Source organism: Gopherus evgoodei, chromosome 2 (genome assembly GCF_007399415.2).
Source record: "Gopherus evgoodei ecotype Sinaloan lineage chromosome 2, rGopEvg1_v1.p, whole genome shotgun sequence".
Classification (NCBI taxonomy): domain Eukaryota; kingdom Metazoa; phylum Chordata; order Testudines; family Testudinidae; genus Gopherus; species Gopherus evgoodei.
Window position 1 is genome coordinate 60,071,720 of NC_044323.1, and position 16,284 is coordinate 60,088,003.

At 42.7% G+C, this 16,284-nt stretch overlaps 1 protein-coding gene across 5 annotated transcripts in view; it reads right to left on the reverse strand.

Moving 5' to 3' along the window:
• The window catches only part of RAPGEF5 (Rap guanine nucleotide exchange factor 5), a 230,537-nt gene that overhangs the window by 79,369 nt on the left and 134,884 nt on the right, over positions 1–16,284 (reverse strand). For 4 of the 5 annotated variants that reach the window (XM_030550751.1, XM_030550750.1, XM_030550753.1 and 1 more), the window contains 2 exons: positions 7,174–7,292; positions 6,720–6,808 (listed from right to left, as the gene is read on the reverse strand). In XM_030550751.1, the coding sequence (XP_030406611.1) occupies positions 6,720–6,808; positions 7,174–7,292 (208 nt within the window). The remainder of the gene's footprint in view (positions 1–6,719; positions 6,809–7,173; positions 7,293–16,284) is intronic. The other variant, XM_030550749.1, reaches the window with a different exon arrangement.

A 16,284-nucleotide genomic window follows, 5' to 3' on the forward strand; every position in this document is an offset into this window, starting at 1 on the left:
CTGTGTGTCAGAGAAGCTGGATTACTGCAATGCACTGCATATAGGGCTATATAAGGAGCTGATCTGTGGCCAGCAGCTAGTATAGGAGGTGGCCATGAGAAGCTGGGGGTAGCAGAAGAGAGTCTGCCTATCCACGACTTTGCCCCTCTGAACCAGCAGCTGGTATATGAACTAAATCCAAATTCTTTATTGTAATTTTTCAAAGCCATAAATGGACTTTACCCTACTGATATATTTGAGCTTTTAACTTCACATATTCCATTTCAGGAAGACTACCTGAGGTCCAAAGATTGTGCAAAAGTGCAACTTGTATCTTTGCTCCACAGTCTTGTGTCTAGGAAAGGTCTTAAACCCTTAAACTAAGGAGTGCCATGGGCCTATTTAAAACTATCTGAGTTTACTTTTTGGCAAGGTTAGTGGCATGGCACATCGATTAGATTGTAATCATTGTATCTATTTGATCTTACCAGTTCTGAGGAAAGAAGAATCGGGAAGGCAAACGCTGCATTTGGAAGACTCAAAAACATCTGGCAACTCAAAAACACCTCCCTCAAGACAAAACTGAACGTGTACAAAGCAATTGTTATCACCATCACAACATATAGCAGTGAGACATGGCAACTGACCAAGAAAGAATCGCAAAAGCTGGATGCATTCCATCACAAATGTCTGAGAAGAATATTGAGAATAACAGAGAGATAGGAAGATAAATGAAGAAGTCAAAAAAATTACTGGACAAGGCACCTCTCACAAATAATCTACAAAAGACGACATCAGTGGCTGGGACATGTGCGGAGAATGGAAAAAGAATCCTTACCAAATACCGTCCTGGAATGGAAACCAGAAAATGCAAGAAGAAAGAGAGGAATAACATGGACACGAACAGTTCTGAACATCATCAAGCACCGCAACAAAAATGGGAAGATTTAGCAAGAAGGGCAGTTGATAGGCAAGGATGGCAAATGTGGGTAGCCCAATATACAGCAAAGCACGAGAGAGACTAAGGTCTAAGGTCTAACATTATAAATAGTCTATACAGTGTTTTTGTGAGAAATTTACAATACTACTGCAGCTAGGCACTAACACACAACTACAGAGCTGGCCCTTATGAAGGCTGCCAATTGCCCACTTAACATGGCAAGAGGTGGCAATTAGTATGGGTAAAGGAATTCATTACAATGGGGAAAAATTGAGGCCAGGGTGGGAATGAGGTACTATTATGGCCTAATGACATATTGTAGGTTGCTTTTCTTCTTTGGCAAATCTGACTCTCAGAAGTCCCAAGTACATGGGGCCCATCATCTCCCAACTAAGCAACTCTGGCACAGTTGGCAGGAAATAAAGTTTCCTCTCCATTTTTCCATCAAAGGGGTTGGTGTTTGTCTTCTACTCCAAGGAAAGCAGAAGGGTGTTTGAACCTCTACAATCACTCTCAGTTCCCTCCAACTCCTTGGCAGCATGGCTTATTCCATCATCAGCCACTGCCCCAGAACTCCCCACAGGGAGCCATACTATGGAGTAAAACAGCAAGTAAGATCCACGGATTTGGGGTGAGCAGGGCCAGCTCCAGGCACCAGCTCAGCAAGCAGGTGCTTGGGGCAGCCAAGGGGAAGGGGTGGCATGTTGGGTTCTTTGGCAGCAGGTCCCTCGGTCCCTCCCGGAGGGAAGGACGTGCCACCGAAGAAGAAAGCGGCGCGGTGGAGCTGCCGCCATAGTTTGCGATCGTGGCTTCTTTCCCCCTGCCCCACCGCCTGGGGAGGCAAAAACCCTGAAGCCAGCCGTGGGGGTGAGGTACAGTGGAGACACGGAAGGATGGAACAGCCGCTGTTCTAACACTGGCCCTCTGATCTTGGGCCTATATCCCAGAAAGAGCCCAGCCCTTGCAGGGATCCTGTTGGAGAGGCTTCAGGAGGCCCAGGGAAAACAAGTAAATGATGCTGTGGAGATGGCACTGCCCTCTTCTGAGCCTTTCCTTCCCTACCACCTGCCCAGGTCCATAAGGATTTTATCCTTTCTAGGCACACAAGCAGATAGGACAATTGTGTCCATACTATGGAAATTTAGTTTGCACAGTGGATTTTACTTCTAGACCAGGGGTGGGCAAACTTTTTGGCTCAAGGGCCACATCTGGGTATGGAAATTGTATGGCGGGCCATGAATGCTCATAAAATTGGTGTGGGAGGGGGTAAGGGCTCCGGCCAGGGGTGCAGGCTCCAGGGTGGGTCTGGGTATGAGGGGTTGGGGGTGCAGGAGGGTGCTCTAGGCTGGAACTGAGGAGTTCTAAGGGCAGAAAGGAGATCAGGACTGCGGCAAAGGGTTGGGGCACGGGAGGGGGTCAGGGGTGCAGACTCCGGGCAGGGCTTACCTCAGGCAGCTCCCAGCAGCAGTAGCATGTCCCCCCTCTGGCTCCTATACAGAGGCGGAGCCAGGCAGCTGTGCGCGCTGACCCATCCCCAGGCACCGTCCCTGCAGCTCCCATTGGCCTTGGTTCCTGGCTACTCCTACGTGTAGGAGCTGGAGAGGGAACGTGCCACTGTTTCCAGGAGCCACAGCACGCGCAGAGTAGGGCAATCCCCTGACCCTGCTCCCCGGTGGGACCTCGAGGGCCAGGTTAAAACTCTGAAGGGCCAGATGCGACCCCCAGGCCGTAGTTTGCCCACCCCTGTTCTAGAATCTGGAACCAGTGCAGTTCCTTTATGAATGTACTAACATTGTACTTAGCACTATTCTAAAAAGTGTGCCAGTTTTGCACCACTCCGTCACTCAAACTTCATCAGGTGCAGTAATTATGCTATACCATCAAATTTATAACATCAGGATGTTAACAGGTGAGCTGCACTACTAAGGTATATATGAATGTAACATGGTAGCAGTAATGCACATTTAACGCAGGGTTACCATTTAGTTATACAAACTACGATAATGTGTGTTTAGTCATTATGGTCCCCAATCATGCTTTCCTTGCCCACTCCAAACTCTCACAGACATCAGTGGGAGTTACGGAAACTCAAGGAATACAGGACTGAGCCCCTTCTGTAATAGATCACTAGTGGTAAACGAGCTTCAGATAGAAAAATTAAACATTTTAAAGAAAAAAAATACATTTATTTGGCTTACTATATTTCTTCTTTTTGTCTAGCAGCACCAAGTAGACTTCGGTGACTGGGGTGGGGGAATACTCTCCCTGCAATTGTCTTGCCTGTGAAACTAGCTAGCTTTATTCAGTTTAAATCCCCTCAAGTAGATTATTGTATTAATTCTGTAGCTTTGGCTGACCCAATAACTTAAAAACCACCAGTACTTTACTGGCTAAAGGTCCTGGAAAATTTTAACCTTGAGCCTAGCATTGAAATTTATTTGCAAACAACTGATCTTGGCTATTGTAACATATTCTATTACAGTCTGTTTTTTTAATTCTATTATAATATTTCATTTTCTTCTCCAGCTTTTAGAGCTCAGAAAACATACATTCACAATCCATATAACTGAAGGAAATTAGTGGGATTTTAGGGTTAGAGCGCATTAATACTGGAGCTTATCTTTCTCAACACCTGAAAACATTATTACATTACATGCTCTACTGCATGTTAACTCTGCTAAACTCTTATTCCTCTCTATGAACAAGAAAATAAAAACTAAATTGTCATTTATTTTGCTCTTTTACTTTACCAAGTTTCCCCACAGAGTTTTGACGAAAGTTTCCAAAGTCTCTCAAAATATCAGCTGAAAGTATTTCTATCTAAAGGACTGTTAGCGGATAGCAATAGTAGGCTCTTATCCTCTTTGTGGACCAAGTACTAGAGAAAGAAATGATCACATATGTTAGGGCAGTGTATTACTTTCTCTCTTTCTCAGACTAAATTATCCTGATTTTGTGACATCCACTGGAGTGCAAATTCTCTCACATCAGTTACAGATCAGTGCCAAAGAGCCAGTCATACTGAACAATCAACCCTAACAATATTCTTTGTGGTTTCAAAAAACAAATGGGGACGTGCCAGCCATCCTGGACTATTAAGTAAAGGGTACATCGCTATGCCTTCAGTTTTCTGGGAAGGTGGATTGTATACACCCAATTGCTGTCAGTTAAAGCATGATTGTACTATCTTACAAAGGTAATGGTTCAAATGACTCAGGACGTCATTACTCTGCAACATAGCAGTGTCATTGCTGAATGTATGTTGGTGGAATGGGTTAAAAGAGTGTCTCTAATAACCGGTAGAAGTAGCTTCATGGCAAACAGAGGCGCCACTAGCTCTGTTGTCCACTGCAATGAGAAACCCATAGCTTGCCCGTGCCAACTGACTTGGGCTTGTAGGACAATTTCATTGCAGTGTAAACTTCCAGGCTCGGGCTGCATTCCAGACTCTAGGATCCTGCAAGCTGGGAGGGGCCCGGAGCTCAGGCTCCAGCCTGAACCCAGAAGTCTACACTGCATTAAAACAGCCCCCACAGCCCGAGGCTTTGCTGTGTAGGCATTCACATAGGTCCTGTAGGTGCTACCATAAAGATGTGCATGTACCTGCTGTGCAACCAACACCTCACATTTTCACACCAAATGTCTGTGGTTAGGAAGTAAGTGGTTCTACAATGGACCTCCATGAATTTTGACAGGTGACTCCATTGTGCTTTCATTTGAAAATATAGCACCTAAAGTCAATTTTTTAAAATAAGCCCCATATTACTGGATAATTAAAAGGAAAACAACATCAGCACATGTGTTGTCATGTAACTGCAGGTCAGCTGGTCATGGTTTAGAGCCAGCCATTTCATTGTTTTTATGGAAATCTGAATCCATCGTCAGGCTCTAAATTCTTGTTTTCTGAACAGTACCCAGCTTCTACTGACCACACTGCAGATCTGAGACATTCAAGCTAAAAGGATATATCATCTCCTTACAGCCAGTCAAGCAGAGGTATTAGCACCAGTTTTAAAAGCAATTTTTCATCCACACTCTGGAACAATAAAAGGATGCTAATGAGCAGCTGAGCTGGGACTCCCATGGGAAAAAATAAGCAGGAAGGTAAAACAGACCTAATAAAAAAAGTCAAAATATACTAGATACCTGATTTAGCCAAGCCAGGAATTCTTTGTACTTAAAAAAAAAATAATGCAGAACATTACTGAAGACCTCAACATTCTCCAGTAGGAGTATGGGGTTACGAACAAAACAACAACAGTTTATAGGAGTAGTCAGCTAATCTCCCCAAATCTACATATGCTACTATGTATAAGTGAACTATTCCCTAATTACTCTGCCAGCAATATCCTTTCATGAACCACTTCTGTAATTCAGCCTGGGAATTGGTACAAGTAAATTTATACACAGCACTATTTGATTATACCTGAGGAAGCAGAACAAATCAGTCAGTGGTGCTTTCTCTGCAAAAAATATTAATCTCTGGGCAGACAGAAGCAGCACTGGGAAATCATAATAATCAGACAGTTTGCATTTCTTTTTGATTATTCTCTGTGTAAATTATGCATCATTCGTAAGAAAATAAATTCTGTCCAACAATAAACTACTGACTTCTTTTGAGAACCGACACTAAGATTCCTAAGTGAGTCACAGATGTTATTTATACTTTTAGTCATTTTAATCCTTTTTAAACGTGTTTATTCTTAGTAATCTCATTTGTAGTGGGGCATATACACAAGCATCAAGAATGTGCAGTTTAACCCCATTGGGAACAATAAAAAATATCAACTCCATTTCCAGCCAGCTACATTTCAGAGCCCTTCAGCAGCATTTTGAAACTCTGAAGGGTTGATCTTGTGCTGACACTTCACCAGTATAACTACATTCACTAAAACTGTAAATAGATTTCAGGTTGTAGAAACTCCTGACAAACTACCAAAGGAGCTCTGGTGACAAAAAACTGTGCGTTTAGCCAGGAGATCAAGCTGAAAAATACACTACAGGTCAAGTAGCCTGATCAATATAATAATTTGCTCCAGGCTGGAACAAATCACAGTCTCTAGTTGAAGACTCACAAGTACTACATTCTCTTATATACTATATCTTGTGCTTTGCAGGAAGTTTGAGAGATTTTTTATGAAACGATAGATATGCCAAATGTGCTTTGATGGTGGCAAAATTTGTATTTAGTTAGAAAACTGAACCGCTACCTAAACTGTGAATCAAGTTGTCTGATCAATATAATAATAGCTGCAGGCTACAAAGAATTACGGTCTCTGGTTGAAGAGACACAAGTAGTGTATAACAGACACTGCAGTTTGTGCAATGTAGGCAAAAATGTAAAGCCATTTATGAAAAAAGTAGAAGTTGCTTGAAAGCATGTAGCTGCTGAATAGTTTCATTAATTGTTGACACTTCTGCCCAGAGGCTACGTGCGCCAGTTCAACATATTCTTATTGTTGGGTTCTCACGTTTCCTCCCTGTATTTGACATCAGGTACCAAGGCAATGACATTAGTCAACTGGCTTTCAACAAGGACTAGTGAGAATTTCAGAGGGAACAAAACCAAAACAAAACCCCACTGGCCTAGATCTGATTTCCTTTTGATAAACATAGCTAAGATATCACCTGACAAATCCAGCATGTGAGTTTAAATCAGTACTTGGAACCCCTTAACAGCAGAGGTCATTATATGCACTATTACATGTCAGCTTGTCAGCCAAATGTGCAGATAGTATCATGAATAGTAACACAAGACACAAAGCTGTGTTTTAGGAATAGAATCCAATTTGTACCTTACCTGTCTCTTTGTCTTGGACTGCTTCTAGGTGCAAGTCATTCAGAAGGTGCTCCAAAATCTTCTCTGGAGTCCCCGACACCACCACATATCTATCAGAAAGCAGAGAGTCCACAGAGTCATCCTCAATTGAAGACTGTGAGCGGCTACTCCATTCATCCTCCTCATCCTCTTCATCAATATATTTAAAATAAGGCACATCAAAGGTAGGCAAGGGAAGCTCCCTGCCTAGAAAGGCAGCAGAATCCTTCCTGTCTAAATGAGGGTCAAAGATCCTCAGCCTGGAACTTCCCATAGTGTCGAGTTAATAACAAAGACATTCCCTAAATGCTACAATATCTTGCCATCTTATTTCTCTTGCTGGTAACTGAGTCCATCTGGCTGCTGAAAGCTCTGCAGTCAGCTTGTGTGTGTGTGTGTCTCTCTCTCTCTGAGCGCCCAAGGAAAAAACTCTTACCTCCACTCATTCTCGGCACTCCCTGATGTGGGGGCTGGGCTATGTGACGACACTTTCCTAAGCACCAGAACATCTTGGTCTTGTTCCTTCACTTGAATAGTAGATACTTCATCATTCTGCTTTAATTTGGAGGGGGAGGAGGGAATAACAGAAAAAGAAAGTGGTAAATTCTCATGGGATTTGGAAAAAATTGAGAGAGCTGATTAGAGCTACATTTTCTCCCTATGGAAGCTGCTACGCACTGCAATTTCTGCCCATAATTTATACTCCAAAGCTTCACAATGCATCAGGCATCTAGGCAGATCTCTTGCTTGCCTTTTATATACATTAGCAGAGCTGGAAACGAGGGAGAAAGCAGCTCCCTTTGCTGAAGTATTTAAATGAAGAAACAGGGTTAATACATCTGGTTGGAGAGCTGAAATGAAGAAAGGTTCCCCTTTGTGACTTTTGTTACCAGTTTTTAGCAGTGTATTAGAGAGTTATTCACAGTACCAGTTATGTATTCATCTTCCATTTGAAGAATGCACGTTTCATTATTTTTTAAATTAATAAACTGGAAGACTGCTTACGATAGTCACAGAACTGCAAACACTTTCACAGCACTAACAATAGGTAACTTACTGCTCAAACAAAATGTACATGCTGTAAAACTACTCGTGTGTTTAAACAGAGGCAATAAAATTAGTGAGATCAAAGATCACATATATGTTTCTAAGCCTCTATTTGTATTTTGCATTTAAATCTCTCTCCTTCTCAACAACCTTTTAATTATAAAAACAAGACAACACAGGAAGTTAAGCCCCATGAACATCCATAGTTTGAATCTGAGCTAAATTGAGATATGGACATTATGGGTCAGTGCACTGATTTTCTTCATCTAGGTTCCCTTAAACAGGAGGGAGCTGAACAATCATCCCTTTCTGCTCACACAGCCTATATCCATGAGCACAGAGCAACTAAAGCAAGCTGACTGAGCAGTATACAAGATGAGGGTTTGCTGCTGACTGAGCAGCGTGCATTGAAACATAGTGACTGATGAAGAGCTTCTGACCACAGTGAGATTCTCCTGGCAGACCCTGCCACAAGTGCATGAAGCCGCACAAAGAGAGGCAGGAAACATAATGCAAACAGATATTTCAGTTACTGCTGCTGCAGCTCTGAGAATTTATTAAAAATATCAAAAATGCTTCATGGTAATTTGGTTTGGCATTACACTGTTCAGTAATTGTTGTATGCAGTGTAGTTGTAGTCGTGTCAGTCCCAGGATATTAGAGACACAAAGTGGGCAAATATCATTTCTTGCATTTTGCTGTGATGCTGGGAATATCTTTCCCAGACCTCAAGAAGAGCTCCGTGTAGCTTGAAAGTTTCTCTCTCTGACCAACAGAAATTAGTCCAATAAAATATATTACTTCACCAACCTTGTCTCACTGGTCAGTAAATCAGACCAGGGGTGTATGTCTGTTTTTTGCCACCTCAAGCATAGCAGTCAGGCAGCTTGCGGTAGCACACCTGCGGACAGTCCGCTGGTCACGCTGATTCGGCGGCGTTTCTGCAGGTGATCTGCTGGTCCTGCGCCTTTGGCACCTGCCGCCAAATTGCCACTGAAGCCATGGGACTGGTGAACCTCCTGCAGGCATGCCGCCGAAGCCTGCCTGACTGCCACCCTCACAGTGACCAACATGCCACCCCCCGCAGCTTGCTGCCCCAGGCACGCGCTTGCTGTGTTGGTGCCTGGAGCTGCCCCTGAATCAGACACAAGCTTTAGCCTATTTTTTAAGCAATAAAACTAGCACTTATGTATCAACTGTACAGTATCCATAATCCATCAGAGGAGAAGTGGAACTGGGCGGCTGAGGGAGCAGGGGCTGCTAGTGCCCCTGCAATGGAAATATTCTGGGGGCTCTATCCCCAAATAAACCCCTGCATGATAAGGAGGGTGGCGCAGAGACAAGAACAGGATTCAGAGGAACTGGAACGGCCACTGCAGGGCCCAGGAACAGGATTGGGAGCAGGACCTGGAAGGGCTGAAATGGCCCTGCTTGGGAGCAGTTGGGACTCTCCTTCCTAGCATGGAGCCAGCTGCCCACTCCTCCCCTATCTCAGTACCTCTCCTCACTTCTCCTTCTGTCCCTCCCCCCATCTATCAGCTGACAGAGAATTCCAAAATATGAAAGATTTACTGAAAGCAACAATGTTCATGATGCCACACAGTGGTGCAGCTTTATGATTAGCCTTTTATTTCCTTATTATTTAATATTTATTTTTGATAGCACTCAGAGGCTCTGATCCTGCACACATGAAGACATAATCCCTGCCCCGAAGAGCTTCCTTTCTAAGAAGATTTCTTTATTAGAAAACACCATGAAGAATTGACCTATTAAATTTCTTCAAGATCAGACATACTGGTACTGAACCAATTAATGTCAGATATTCATTGCAACCCTCCCGAGGGGCATTAGTGAGGAGCCACATTACAGGAATACTGATGCATAACTGTAATCTATTTCACCAGATATGTTTTTTGTTGCCTACACATTTACAGAGCTGCAATGAAAGAAGAATAAAGAGAGAAAATAACACAAACAATTCGTCAAAAGACAGGTTTATACACACAAAACTCTCAGACATCCTCTAATCCCGATACTCATTTCCCCATAATCCATAGATATTTTGAGGTGAAATACATATTGGGCATTTATATAATGTATGGTATTATCAACATCAGTGGACCATCTACATACACATATATGGAAATGGGTTTCTAGTGTGTGTAAGTGTGTATTAAATACATGTACGTTTTGTGCAGAACACTAGTGGGCAGTGGAGGAGACGAAGCTATATCATACTGATAAGGGCACTAATAAAATCTTATCCTGGGAAGGTATAGTTTCCGATTTGAAATCCTGCTAAACATAAAACATTTCCAGTATCAAAATAAACTAATGTTTAAAATCTCCATTAACCATTTGGATAAGAGTATGCAAATTAACTGCATAGTGCCCAGATAAAGTTTTAACAAGGTTCTTCCTTTCCGTCTTCTTTGCATATTTGTTTCAAATTATAGAGTGACCATGGGGCCAGGTTTTGGATTCACAAAATGTATTCACTCAGGACTCAGTTTATATATAAAATAAATAAAATCACATGAAGAAAGGACCTATACATATCCCAGAGTTTAAAGTGTTTGTGTTCTCAAGACTAAAAGACATTCATTTGAAATTATGTAAAGATGAAAAACGTTTCTCCTATTGAATCTTGTATGGTCCAGGAGATAATTAATGCATGTTGGAAGAAAACTGAACCAGGGCCACCATCAGGCTGCCCTTCCTACATCCATGGGGAGAAGAGAACAAGGAGGATAGAGAATGTAAAGTATCCGAAAGGGAGAACAGAGACATGAGCAAGATTATGCCCTGTAGAATGTAACAGTGAGTCAAGATATGTTTCTGTCAATAGTCATTTTAAGTTTTCATATTCAAAATATTGAATAAAACAAACACTTAGCACTTTTTCAAATCAATGTACAGGCATTGTCTGTCTAATCTGTACTATACCTTTGTGAGCTAGGCAGGTCTGTATTATTATCCCCATTTTATCAATAATAAAACCGAGGCAAAGAGACTGCCCAGAGTTACACTGCAAGTCAGCAGCAGAGTCACAACTAAGCCCTAGTCTACACTACAAACTTAAAATCGGTAGAACTACATCGCTCAGGGATGTGGAAAATCCACACCCCTAAGCATCAGTTATACGGACCTAACCCTTACTGAAGACAGTGCTGTGTCAACAGGAGGGCTTCTCCTCTCAACATAGCTACCACCTCTTGGGGAGATAGAGTACCTATACCGACAGGAGATGCTCTCCCATTGGCATAGGTAGCATCTTCACTAAGCATTAGAGTGGCACAGCCACAGCACTAAGGGTACGTCTACACTACAGGATTATTCCGATTTTACATAAACCGGTTTTATGAAACAGACTGTATAAAGTCGAGTGCATGCAGCCACACTAAGCACATTAATTCGGCGGTGTGCATCCATGGTCCAAAGCTAGCGTCGATTTCCGGAGCGTTGCACTGCAGGTAGTCTCCCCCGCCCCTTAGAATTCTGGGCTGAGAGCCCAGTGGCTGATGGGGCAAAAATCATTGTCGCGGGTGGTTCTGGGTAAATGTCGTCAGTCATTCCTTCCTCCGGGAAAGCAATGGCAGACAATCATTTCGCACCCTTTTTCCCTGGATTGCCCTGGCAGACGCCATAGCATGGCAACCATGGAACCCATTCAGCTTTTTTTTTTTTTTTTTTTTTACAGTCACCGTATGCGTACTGGATGCCGCGGACAGAGGCAATACTCCAGCACTACACAGCAGCGTTCATTTGCTTTTGCATGATAGCAGAGATGGTTACCAGTCGTTCTGTACCATCTGCTGCCGGTGTAAATTGGCAATTAATTGACGGTTATCTGTCCTTCTGTACTGTCTGCTGCTATCATGGGTGCCCCGGCTGAGATCGGCCGGGGGCGCAAAAGCAAAACTGGGAATGACTCCCCGAGTCAATCCCTCCTTTATGATTTCTAAAAATAGAGTCAGTCCTGCCTAGAATATGGGATAAGTGTGCTAGAGAACCAGTGTATCAGAGAGCACAGCTGCTCCGTGTCAGATCCCGCAGAAATGATGAGCTACATGCCATTCAATGGGGTGTCCCTGCAACAAGCCCACCCATCGCTTCCCTCCTCCCCCAACCTTCCTGGGCTACTGTGGCAGTGCCCCCCCCCATTTGTGTCATGAAGTTATAAAGAATGCAGGAATAAGAAACAGTGACTTGTTAGTGAGATAAAATGAGGGAGAGGCAGCCTCCCGGTGCTATGACAGTCCAGGCAGGACATTAAGCGATGCGGAGGAGAGGAGCCCAGCATCCTGCTGCTATGATAGTCCAGGCAGGACAGAATCTTTTCTTTACACAGGAAAGGGAGGGGGCTGATGGAGCTCAGCCCCCAGTTGCTATGATGAGGACGGTTACCAGCTGTTCTGTCCCATCTACTGGGAATGACCAGGAATCATTCCTATTTTTACTTAAGCGCCCCCGGCCGACCTTACCTGAGGCAAGCCAGGAGCACTCACGGGCTGATGATGACAACGGATATCAGTCATATTGCACCATCTGCCACCAGGAAGGGGAGAGGAGTGGATACTGCTCTTTACTGCTGCAGCATCGCGTCTACCAGCAGCATTCAGCAGACATACGGTGACATTGAAAGAAGTCAAGAAACGATTTCTTTCCCTTTTCTTTCAAGTGGGAGGGGGAGTAAATTGACGAGCTATTCCCTGAACCACGCCGGACAATGTGTTTGAACCTACAGGCATTGGGAGCTCAGCCAAGAATGCAAACACTTTTCAGAGACTGCTGGGGACTGTGGGATAGTTGGAGTCCTCAGTACCCCCTCCCTCCCTCCATGAGCGTACATTTGAGTCTCTGGCTTCCCGTTACGCTTGTCACGCAGCACTGTGTAGCCTGTAGATTTTTTTTTTCCAAACGCTTTGGCATTTCGTCTTCTGTAACGGAGCTTTGATAGAACAGATTTGTTTCCTCATACAGCGATCAGATCCAGCATCTCCCGTACGGTCCATGCTGGAGCTCTTTTTGGATTTGGGACTGCATCGCCACCCGTGCTGATTAGAGCTCCACGCTGGGTGAACAGGAAATGTAATTCAAAAGTTCACGGGGCTTTTCCTGTTTACCTGGCCACTGCATCCGAGTTGAGATTGCTGTCCAGAGTGATCACAGTGGTGCACTGTGGGATACCACCCTGACGCCAATTCTGTCGATTTGCGGCCACACTAACCCTAATCCGATATGGTAATACCGATTTTAGAGCTACTTCTCTCGTTGGGGAAGAGTACAGAAACTGATTTAAAGAGCCCTTTATATCGATATAAAAGGCCTCGTAGTGTGGACAGGTACAGCGTTAAATCGGTTTAATGCTGCTAAAATCGGTTTAAACGCGTAGCGTAGACCAAGCGCAAGTGTAGACAAGCCCTAAAACTCAGGTGTTCCTGGCATCTCAGCTTCAAGCTCCGTTCACAGGATCACAGCTACTACTTTTGTGTTTTGCTTATTTGACATTCACTTCACCCCGGAGAAAGGGGGAAAATAACTTAGTAATAGCTGGTTTCAGGGTTTGCTTGGAGTACGTCTACACTACCCGCCGGATTGGCGGGTAGTGGTCGATCTATTGGGGATTGATTTATTGCGTCTACTATAGAAATGGATAAATTGATCCCCGATCGCTCTGCCATTGACTCCGGAACTCCATCACAGTGAGAGGTGGAAGTGGAGTTGATGAGGGAGTGGCGGCCGTTGATCCCGCACTGCAAGGATGCAAAGTAAATGATTCTAAGTCAATCTGAGATACGTCGATTTCAGCTACGTTATCCTTGTAGCTGAGAATACCTCCACAGAGTAGACCAAGCCTTGGTTTTGTGCTTTTGTAGAGCAAGCATTGCCTAGAGGATAGATCATAGAATGAAGAGTCAGAAGCTCCTAAACTGTAATCTGGATGTGCCACTGAATCAATGTGTGGCCTTGGGAAAGTCACTTACCCAGATTCCATGTTTCTCTGTTTCCCCGTGGACAAAGCATCTGTCTTACTTACATGGGTACTGTGAGGATTAATTCATTTGTGTTTGCATAGCGTAACCCACACACCTGCTGGGTGTGGTGTTCTGTCCCATCCAGTGGCACTGAGACCAGTTCGAGAGAGAGAGAAAATGATTCTGTTCTACAGCCTTAGCTAACACCCAGCTGGCTTTTAGCTCGTACTGTAGAGGCTCATGCACTAAGCTCCGTACGTCCCCAGTTTGGTCCTACCTGTCAACGACCGGGGTCTGTTGACATTGCAATAGCACTGTCAAGAACTAACTATTACACCTCACGTTTGCTGTGTTTAAGTAATTGCCTCTTGGAATCCAAATACAGTACAGCTACCTTATTAGATCACCCCTACATGAAAGCTACTTATGGTCAGGAGTTTCAAACAAACAATAAGAACTACTTGACCTAGCAGCTCTTTTGACCAATATTATAGTCAATTTTCCACTAAAGAATCTATTTGTCTGCTGTTGAAATAAGCCATATTGTCTGCACTGTGATTTAATTAAAATTAGGCCTGTCGATTAATCACAGTTAACTCACGTGATTAACAAAAAAAATCATGATTAATTGCACTGTTAAACAGAATACAAATTTAAATTAAATATTTGATATTTTTCTACATTTTCAAATATATCTATTTCAATTACACAGAATACAAAGTGTACAGTGCTCACTTTATATTTTTGATTAAAAATATTTGCACTGTAAAAATGATAAATATTTTTCAATTCACCTCATACAAGTACTGTAGTGCAATCTCTATCATGAAAGTGACTTACAAATATATTTTTGTTACATAACTGCACTACAACAAAACAATGTAAAACTTTAGAGCCTACAAGTCCACTCAGTCCTACTTCTTGTTCAGCCAATCGCTCAGAGAAACAAGTTTGTTTCCATTTATGGGAGATAAGGCTGCTCACTTCTTAATTACAATGTCACCTGAAAGTGAGAAAAGGCATTCGCATGGCACTGTTGTAGCTCACATCACAAGATATTTATGTGCCACATGCGCTAAAGATTCATACGCCTCTTCATGCTTCAGTCATTGTTCCAGAGGACATTATTCCATGCCGATGACGCTTGTTTAAAAAAAAAATGCATTAAATCTGACTGAACTCCTTGGGGGAGAATTGTATGTCTCCTGCTCTGTTTTACTCGCATTCTGCCATATCTTTCATGTTATAGCTGTCTTGGATAATGACCCAGCACATGCTGCAAATATGACAAAATGTAAAGAAGATACCAATGTGAAATTTCTAAAGACAGCTACAGCACTCGACTCAAGGTTTAAGAACCCGAAGTGCCTTCCAAAATCTGAGAGGGATGAGGTGTGGAGCATGCTTTCAGATATCTTAAAAGAGCAACACTCTGATGCAGAAACTACAGAACCCAAAAACCACCAAAAAAGAAAATCAACGTTCTCCTGGTGGCATCTGACTCAGCTGATGAAAATGAACACGTCGGTCTGCACTGCTTTGGATCATTATTGAGCAGAACCCGTCATCAGCATGGACGCATGTCCTCTGGAATGGTGGCTGAAGCATCAAGGGATATATGAATCTTTATCACATGTGGCATGTAAATATCTTGTTATGCTGGCTACAACAGTGCCATGCAAATGTCTGTTCTCACTTTCAGATGACAATGCAAACAAGAAGCAGGCAGTATTATCTTCTGCAAATGTAAACAAGCTTGTTTGTCTGAGCAACTGGCTGAATAAGTAGGAGGACTGAGTGGACTTGTAAGCTCTAAAGTTTCACTTTTTTTTTTTTTTTTTTTTTTGAATGCAGGGGTTTTTTTGTACATCATTCTACATTTGTAAGTTCAACTTTCATGATAAAGATATTGCACTACAGTACTTGTATGAGATGAATTAAAAAAGACTTTTTATAGTGCAAATATTTGTAATAAAAATAAATATAAAGTAAGCACTGTACATTTTTTATTCTGTGTTGTAACTGAAATATATTTGAAAATGTAGAAAACATCCAAAAATATTTAAATAATGGTATTTATTATTGTTTAATTGCATGATTAATTTTTTTAATTGCTTGACAGCCCTAATTAAAACAATAGAAAAATACTACCATTTATTCTCAGCCTGTCAGTAACTGTGGAGTGCTATAAATATTTATGTATGTAAGGTAACTAGACAAATGGAACTCCCTGCTTAGCTGGTCTTAAGTTTTGTAAGTCTCTTCACATAACTGGGGATATGACCCTGTTAGCGTGAATTCCTAACGATATTCAAGCACAAATGACAGTGATGAAAACAAGAACAGAAGGGGTGCAGGTTTCAGTGTTGCAGACATTTCCACATTGATTTCTCTGTATTACCATCAATTGACATGGCACTGGCACAATCCAACCTCCAGTCAAATTCATAGAGAATGGAAACAAACAAGATTATCTCCCAAGACAATGTGCCTTAGAGAAACCCAGTCACTGTTCTCCTAGG